Source organism: Nematolebias whitei, chromosome 21, assembly GCF_014905685.2.
Source record: "Nematolebias whitei isolate Nwh7 chromosome 21, NemWhi1, whole genome shotgun sequence".
NCBI classification, from domain to species: domain Eukaryota; kingdom Metazoa; phylum Chordata; class Actinopteri; order Cyprinodontiformes; family Rivulidae; genus Nematolebias; species Nematolebias whitei.
Genome location: NC_056518.1, coordinates 18,621,355 through 18,629,985, shown reverse-complemented (window position 1 = coordinate 18,629,985; position 8,631 = coordinate 18,621,355). Strand labels below are relative to the sequence as shown.

General features: G+C 40.7%; 1 protein-coding gene across 1 annotated transcript; it reads right to left on the bottom strand.

The window, feature by feature from the left end:
• Nucleotides 1–3,872: 3,872 nt before the first annotated feature.
• Nucleotides 3,873–8,020, bottom strand: exd1 (exonuclease 3'-5' domain containing 1). Its single transcript, XM_037694778.1, has 11 exons — nucleotides 7,891–8,020; nucleotides 7,754–7,819; nucleotides 7,615–7,648; nucleotides 7,455–7,531; nucleotides 7,291–7,367; nucleotides 7,110–7,196; nucleotides 6,894–6,998; nucleotides 6,736–6,816; nucleotides 6,494–6,637; nucleotides 5,860–6,051; nucleotides 3,873–4,679 (listed from the first exon to the last, which is right to left on the bottom strand). Exons 1-11 carry the CDS (start codon nucleotides 8,018–8,020, stop codon nucleotides 3,999–4,001), a joined length of 1,674 nt encoding a protein of 557 aa, XP_037550706.1. The 3' UTR covers nucleotides 3,873–3,998.
• Nucleotides 8,021–8,631: the final 611 nt, after the last annotated feature.

Below are 8,631 nucleotides of genomic sequence, written 5' to 3'. Positions count from 1 at the left end.
ACTGTCTGCTGGTCGGCCTTGGCAACACCGCATCACAGTGCTGGACTGTTTGGGTGCCAGGCTCACGGAGCAGCTGTCGGGCCGATCCATTGGGCACTAATTCAGCCAACCACAGGGAGCCCGCTCTACCCCTTCTTCTCCCTCTCTGCGACTACAAGCAGCCCTCATCTGTGTGCACACCCTAACATTAAACAATGCAGGCTTTAATTATAAGGAACCTGCCAACACCCAATAGTCTGTCTTTTTAATCAGACATTTGTAGCTGAAGGAGGGTTTCCAATATTGTAATGCAAAAACATCCTTTCTTTGGTAAGCAGGAACTTTTGTCTAAAGGAAGTGATTCACAAGAAAAGTGATTCAGTTTTATAGAGTGAAGTCCAGGAGTCTCAAAACTGATCAAAATCCTAAATAATTCACAGCAATTTTAAGCAGATTACAAGTAAACAAGCACAAACCTCTTAAAGAGGCCGAACAACAGATCCAAAGACAAAAAGCACCTTTAAACGTTTGTTTCAAGTTTTTTTTGTGGTCATTTTGATGAGTTTACATCTATTTGTGTGGCTTCACAGTTTGTTGTGTTCATCAATTACAGTAAGCATGGCTGAAGGTAAAGTGTTGCCCATGCCTGCGTGTGTGCTCATTGTGTCTGCCTGTTAGCAAAATTTCTTGTGAACCTCTGGAAAGGTTTCAATGAAAGTTATTCATTAGACGTACCACTAAACTAATAAACCTTTGGAGTCAGCGTTGTCCAAGATGGCTCCTGCAGCTAAGTGTCCTTAGCAAAGTCAAAAGTATCTATAACTCCGTCAATTTTCTTAGCTGAGCATCTTCGCATTGTGCAACACCTTTGCTTAAAATTTAGGCATTAACTGATGGTGTCATGAGCCATTTGAGTGTATGTTGATTTTTTTTTTTAACTTACTTTCCAACAGAAGTTAAAGAGATTAGATATTGAAAAATGAAACAGAACACCAATTAAATAATGTGAATTTTAATGTGATTTCTGTACACCATCCTTATGTTCGTCTGCTTCATCATCTGTCATCCTCTGTCTTGTGTTTGTCTAGCGCAGCTGAAGGTCGCAATATGGCTGATTTCTTCGGAGAGGCCCTCCGGGTCTCGATACTTCACGCTGCCTGAGTAAACACGGCACAGCAGCGCATAAAGATCCATATTCCGTGCCTGCATCTGTGTTGGTGTTTGAAACAAAAAAATGTGCAAGGGTCTTCCTGACTTAAGATTTCCTGACTGCAGGGATGCGTGCATACCATTAGTGTGGGCTGGCTGAAATATTGATGCTGTGTTTTGTTCTCATTTTTGCTGTACTCAAGAAGCCATCTGGATAGGTTGAGCTTTCCCACATTAAATGTTAATTTTCCAGTTGCGTATGACCTGAGAAAGAGGGTAGTTTTGTAATGTGAGAAAAAAGAAAGGTGGTGGGGAGTAGGGTTCAACAATGGGTTTGTATCAGCAGATGGAAGACTGACAGCAGGGATACAGTTCAGTGGCTTAATGGAACCTGATATATGATTATATACCTTCCTTATAAATACAAAGAGATTACACGTGGTTTCATGAATAATGAACCTGCTATTATTTTGTTGATATACATGGAACTTGTTGTGAGAGAGAACTGCTGAATAATGCCTCTCAGTTTGTTTCGCAGGCACAGATCATGTTCTTCCATTGGGTCAACCAGAATGCCGCCCAACACAAATCCCAGAGGAAACTTTCAAAAGGTTTACGAGGCAGAACCAAATCATGAGCGAATTTAAAAAGCTTACCAACAACAATATAATGAGCCAGTGAACAGGTTTCCTCTTCTTCAGCATCGCCAGAGAAATGTACCATGATCTGATCGTGCACTTGGTCAGCAAAAGTCAACAGTGAAACTTGATGACGTGCTTATAGGACCAGCTAACAGCATGTCGGTTTAACAAGCCACTGTTTAATGGGAGTGTGTTTTTTAGGGAATTATCCCTCCTTTTAATAATTAATGAAAGCCCATTAATTATGGATAAATCTGTAGCCTAACCCTGATCAGGCAGGCTGAGTTGCCTACAAGCTTTGGCCTGTTGTGTGTGATGCTCTTTATAGTTGTAAGGTGGTGGGGTGGGAGGGACACACCACCTTTGTTTTGGGTGCTGTTCAGAGGGCGCCACGAGCACAGGTGATCTGCAGTGCAGACTGACAAGTGCTTGAACGTCAAATGACAGGTTTGTAAATAATGGCACCAACACTTGCACCTTTTATTTTATGTGCAGCATAAAACTTCTACATTGATTTTAAATGCTAATCATTATTCCTTACCCATTTTCCTTATACCTTATACTGATTAGTCCAAACAGTAATTGGCCTTTTTGGTTCAAGCTCCTCTCTTGGATGCTAAATCAACACAGCTGGATGCTCTACAGTTTGTGTTTATGTCTGCGCACTACCTTTTCAACACAAGCACAAAAATAGCTCAGACGCATCCTGCTATGATGCTAAAGGTGCAGACATCTTTCCCCTCTGAAGGACATAACACTGTCTGAAGTTTTTTTTGGGGGGGGGGGAGTGGGGGAAGCAGGAGGGGTGGGGGTGGGGGAGGAAATGGTGACTACCGTGTGACAAGCTCACGGTTCCTTCCTCCCAGGCCTGAGAAACAGGAAGTGGAGCACATAAGGCATTATTGTGACGGAGAGGAAATGCAAGGTCCTCTAAATTAAGAGCTCCAATCTGGTGGTCAATGACAGGAGCTTGTCCTCCATGGCCCCACAGAGACCAGTATCCCACCCCACAACCCCCCCACATCACCCCCACTTTGTCAGCAACCATAATGTCGATTTATGCAAATATATAAAACATGCTCCCATTCTGTTGCTATACAGGAAATGACCATTAATTAGTCCTGCTTCTGTTGCTGGGCAGCATTGAAGGGTTTTAGTGCTGCAGCTCCAAGACAAGCTAAAGTGCAATAAGACGTGGTAAACGTTTGCTCCCTGCTGGGCCTGCATGTGTACAAACCAAGTAACAACTGTGTTTTAAAGGGTTAAGGGAAACATATGGATGGGCTCCACCCTGCTTGTGTTTAACAGAAGCTGGTGGAGCCGTCTGCTAAGAGATGCAAGGCTTGAAAACATGTTCACTGCCAGTTAATTAACATTTAATATTTTTTCATTCTGAAAAAGCCCCAAGTCTCTGTATGTAGATGGTCATAGATATAAGATGTAATCATACAAAAGTCCTATTTATGCTGAAGGATGAATGCTGTCATATCCGTGTCTTGATCTTTGATGATCTATAGGCAGAAAGGCTATAGTGACTATGCAAAATCTGAGGCATCTCAAGCTGCAAATTAATTGGAAAAGATCAGCTTTTGTAGACCACGGCAGGTGCTAGCCACCTGTGATCAATTACACATCACAGTGCCAAAGAGTGAAGCTGGAGACTAGAACTGTTCAGCTGTGCCAACTCGTGTTTTTTTTAGGCATCAGTAATCAATTAAAGTGTCAGCTAACAATGTTTTTCTCAATTAGCAGTAGATCCATTGATGCCCGTCCCAACCGCCAACAATTAATTACCTGCAACACAGAAGCCAAGCTGTACAGGTTGTCAAGCACATTATGTCCTAACGGTTGTGTTATTGGATGTTTGCATTTTGCTTTTCCACAGGCCAAAGCTTTTATTCCTCCGTTTGTTAGAAAGAATCAGAACAAATTGCATGGTAAAATTACAGAACATTCAATTATTTGTTTATTTTTGCCTTTAACTAATGCTATAATAATGGATTTAGATGCAGAACAACAACAACAAAAAAAGGCAATCATTAAAGATTAAATCAATTTAAACTTAAGTAAACCACAAAGCCAAAGCATATTTTTTTCCCCCACACAATTATTTGTCTGACAAAGGCATATAAAAAACTGTTTACTGCCATCTACTGGTCACTGTAGACAATTACAAATTATTTAACAGTCCATATTTAAAAGGTGTATGCCTGCAGGCTGAGATTTTGTTTAATTTCTGAAAGACTGAATCAGTGAAGATAAGGAAGGCTGAGCAGCAGAACATTTGTCCTTAGACAGCTCATCATCATGGAATCCAGGTGGGGTTTTTTCTTCTAGGGGAAGCACTTGGCTAGTAGCTCTAGGAGCCATTTCCAGCCTGCCTAGACTTGTCAAGTCACCAGCACTCTCTTTGGGATCCTGGGACAGTGGTCTCTTGAGAAGGAAACCACGTCCTATAGATGGTAAGACTGGTAAAGAGGACTCCTCTTTCCCATACACCCATCCTCTTCCCATCACATTCATTTGGACCCCTGTGAATCCTTTGTCCACGACTTCAGAAGGAGGCGTGTCTTCCGCAATATTGGACATGGTGGCTGGGGACAGTGACTCTGCTGGTGCGATGGAAGGCATACTGGTCATACCTGAAGTGCATGTGGTTTGTTGGTTAAAAAGAGGCTCAGATTGTGGTGATGAAGTTGGGTCAGCAGCTGTGGGTTCAGAGGTGTCAGTCAGAGTACTGCTGTGGTCCTCTACAGCCCGTGAGGTCTGGGATTCTGACCCAGGATTTGGGTTGGAGCGAGCCAGCAGCCCACATTCTGTGACAGGGTAGTGTCTCCTAGCCCACTCCCGCCGCTCAAGACGCATTTCGTCCAGCTGCTTGAGCTCTTTGGGCAACTCCAGCACGTGCTCCTGTGGATGCATGTAGATGGGAGATGTACTTGCTAATCTGAATGGTTTTGCATTAACAACACCAACGTTTAAACGCTTCACAAGGATCTTAAAGCGTAAACTTAAGACATGTTTAGATCTACAAAGCTATGTGTGAAAAAGAGCCTGCTGGTGAATGTAAATTGACTGTAAACAATTTTGTTTTGCCAAATCAGGGTGAAAATATATAAAAAAATGTTTGTAGTTATTACTGGCTGACATAAGCAACATGAAAAACCATCAACACGAGCTCCTGTTCATTTGTGACTCACCTCAGCATGTTAAACGCACAACTCTTTTGTGGCTCCTTTTTTGTACATTTATAGCATCTTTTACAACAATCTTGTTTATGCACAGTTTTCAAGGAAATTACAATGGATGCTACTGGAAATGTTTCAACAACGGTGCTGCTTGCTTTATCCACCGTGAAAACATGTGCATAAAACAAATGTAGCCTGAAGGTCTACAAAGAGATGCTAATGCATGTAACCTGCAGTTAGTTATGCAAGCTGCAGATACGGAGAGTAAATAGCGTCTCAGTGTCCAATTAAAAACCAACATATGCCTAAATATATAAGGTTTGTGGTCTAAACTGCACCTTATGACTGTTGCGTCTTCTACCTGAGCCACAGTTATCATGACAGCTGTATGGTTGGGCCATTAAATGTGTTGAAGTCAAACCGCAAGCTGAATGTGATTACTGGAAACTCAGTAAGGGTATGGTTAAATACTAAACTTGAGGTTTTGAAACAGTACACAAACTAAGGGACGTTGTGATGGCCCATGAATGATAAACGCCATGCGTAACACCTGCCGCTACTCTGGCCTCGCATTTTGCAACGTGCACACTTGAGTTTAAAGTGAAGAATGTAATCTGCATAAAATATTACTTCTCTACATGCATAAGCTTGTTGAATAGACAATTGGCTTTCAGACGCCAAAAGTTTTGTTGCTCAGACAGTAACACGTGCACACTTGCTTAAGCATCTTTCGCTCCTTACAGATTCACTACCTCCTGATGTGTGTGGAGAAGATAAACTGAGAAAAGTCTTAATTAACATTTATTTGCCTAAGGCAAATAGTTATCTTAAAATGCAGACTACAGCTTCGTCATGCAGACATTTCTGGTATAATTACAGCCATTTGTTTCTCATTTACTTACCATAGTGATAGGCTCCAGTCCATCTGGTTCATAGTGGGTGTTGTTAAGGTAGGAATCCACCAGGGTTTTATAGTCATTCATGAGTGTGTCTAGCAGCACCATTCTCAGAGGCTGTAGATGAATCACTGACAAAGCCATCACCTTCAGCAACGGCACAGGGCAAGGCCGTTTGTACCACATCTCCATTTCTTCCTACAAAAATTACTCTTCAGTCATTACAGGACGTTCAAATGAACAGATTTTAAGTGAACAGCACTGCTCACCTTGCTCTAATAAAATGTTCTGGTGGTAAACGTTGGGTCTTTGTGTTTTTACTGATGTTTGTTTGATGCGTTTCATATGTGTAAAAATATAGTTGCAAAACCCAGAACACCTAATTGCAATTAGTTTAGTCAGACAGCACGGCAATGTGCAATAGTACATAATAAAACCTACTGAAGTGTAGTTCAGCGAACACAACAGAGAGTCACAAGTGTGTACCTGTCTTTTAATTGCCCCAAATCACCAACGTGAGCTACATCAGAACAAACCCATTCCACAGAAAATTCAAGCTGCAACCCAACCGTCCTGCAAGGTACAGATCAGTAGATATTTATACATTTTATAAAAACATTGCTAAGGAGACTGGGCGTACCTTGGTGAGCTGTGACTTTATCTGAAGAGAAGAGAGCCTGGAGGAGGACACCTTCAGATGAAGACTCACCACTCCCTGGAGAGTACTGACTTTGTCAGGAAGGAATCCTCCTGTCTCCGAGTAGAAGCACATGACATCTGCCACCTTAAAACACAAGTGAAACAATAATAAAACATACATAAAGTCAGGGACACACTAAGCCCTATTTATGAAAAAGGCAACAATGCAGACAGTGCACCGACCTGAGTGTCAAAAATGTTGGAAAGTTTTACTCCGAACTGAGCAAACAGAGATCCAGCGATGGCTCTGCAGTCATGAATGACCTGCAACAAACAGATGGTATGGTACATTAATAACCGCTTTGACTAAACAGGATTTCAAGTGGGTTCACAATGCTTACCTTCAATATGTGTTTACTTTCCAGGATCATTGAGAGACCATTCTTAAATGCCCTTGGTCCAAGTAACAGTATGTCAAACAAGTACACCTTGCACTTTGTAGCAATCTAATGAGTAACAATTATTTTTGTTATTTATAGCTGAAATACGAATAGGCAGGAGATAAAAAGAACCAAACAGAGGAAGAACAAAAATATCAAGAGCTTAGAACTTCTCACCTGCAGCCAGCACAATCTTCCATTTTTGTATATCTCAACTCCTTCACCTGCCACGCCGATGACGTGCTGCTTTTTGATGTGCGCCACCTACAGAATAACCACTGAGACTTGAACATTTAAATATGCATCAAGTGAGGAAATAACCTAAGCTGAATCAAACAACTCAAAATAGTCCACTTACTGCAGGTCCAAACTTCTGGTGAAATTCGTCAATTACTACAAAGTTAATGGCATCGTCTTCAGCTTCATCTTCATCATCTGGAAGAGACAAACCTCTCAGAAGTCAATAATAGCTTTCTTTCATTGCAAGCACAAATAGCAACTTTTCTTAGCAATTAAACTCACCCAATGCAAGTATCTTCCTATACGGCTGACACTTTTCCACGTTCAAGCGCCCTTCAGATGCACAGAGGTCAAAGTCTCTGAAAAATGATTCACATTTCCATTTATTGAGACCAAGGAGCACCACTGCAAAGATTGGATGATTTCAGAATAGTTTACTCACCCAGGATCAGCACTTGCTTCATCAGTGAATTCAACTTTGCGTTCAATTGATCAAAAATAATCGTGTTAGATGGTTATTAGTTCAAAGCCATGAGTGGTGACTTGTCTTAAATATATATAATATATATACATATATTTACCATTCAGAATCTCATGTCCAAAAAACAGCTTGGTTCCAGGAATTTTGCGTCCATTTATGTCACTCACTGAAAGATTTCCAAAATATTATTTTCTTATAATGTACAGTTAAAGTAAATAAAAACAATAAATTGCTAACCGTCTGCCAAAACCAGGGTTTTGTTTGGATTGATGCGTTGAACGACCCCCATGAAAGATGAACTCTTGAGCGTCAGTTTGATGCGTTTTCCTTTCAGGAGAGTCATGAAGTGAGCGTCGTCAACAACCATTTCTACACCAAGATTCTTGGTTTTAGCCTGCTTTAAATATTATTATGTCTCTCACAAACTAATTTTGCAAATGCAGTTAGCTACTTGTAGCCATCGACGTTAGCATTCAGAGCGCGGCTTTGAACATGGTTTATGCTGCGTTCAATGACTCTTCGTTACTTTTTTTATTCGGTCTTCCGTAAACAATTTATGTGGAAGAAGAACGAAAATAAATAGAAAAATAGTTTTGTCGTTGACATATTTACACATGTCTAAAAATACAGTATATATTGCTTGAATTATGAGGGATAGATTGGACAGCACTCACTGTCCAATGAAGGAGTATGAAAGTTTTTAATAACTTTGAAAGCACCAACCAGAAACAGTTTTGCTTTAGTTTCCCACTAGTGGTCATGAAGGGGATTGCAGGCAGCGATCGCATTTTTAAAATTGTATGACATTCAGATTAATATCTCTAAATAATGCAGTATCAAATAAAGTTGTGTTAAGTCCAGTCAATGGGAATTATATTTAAAACTGCATTGATAAAAGCCAAAATCAATGTTAAAAAGGAAAATTTAAATGACACTAAATGGCCACAGTTATTACAGCTGTATCTGTAGCATATTTAT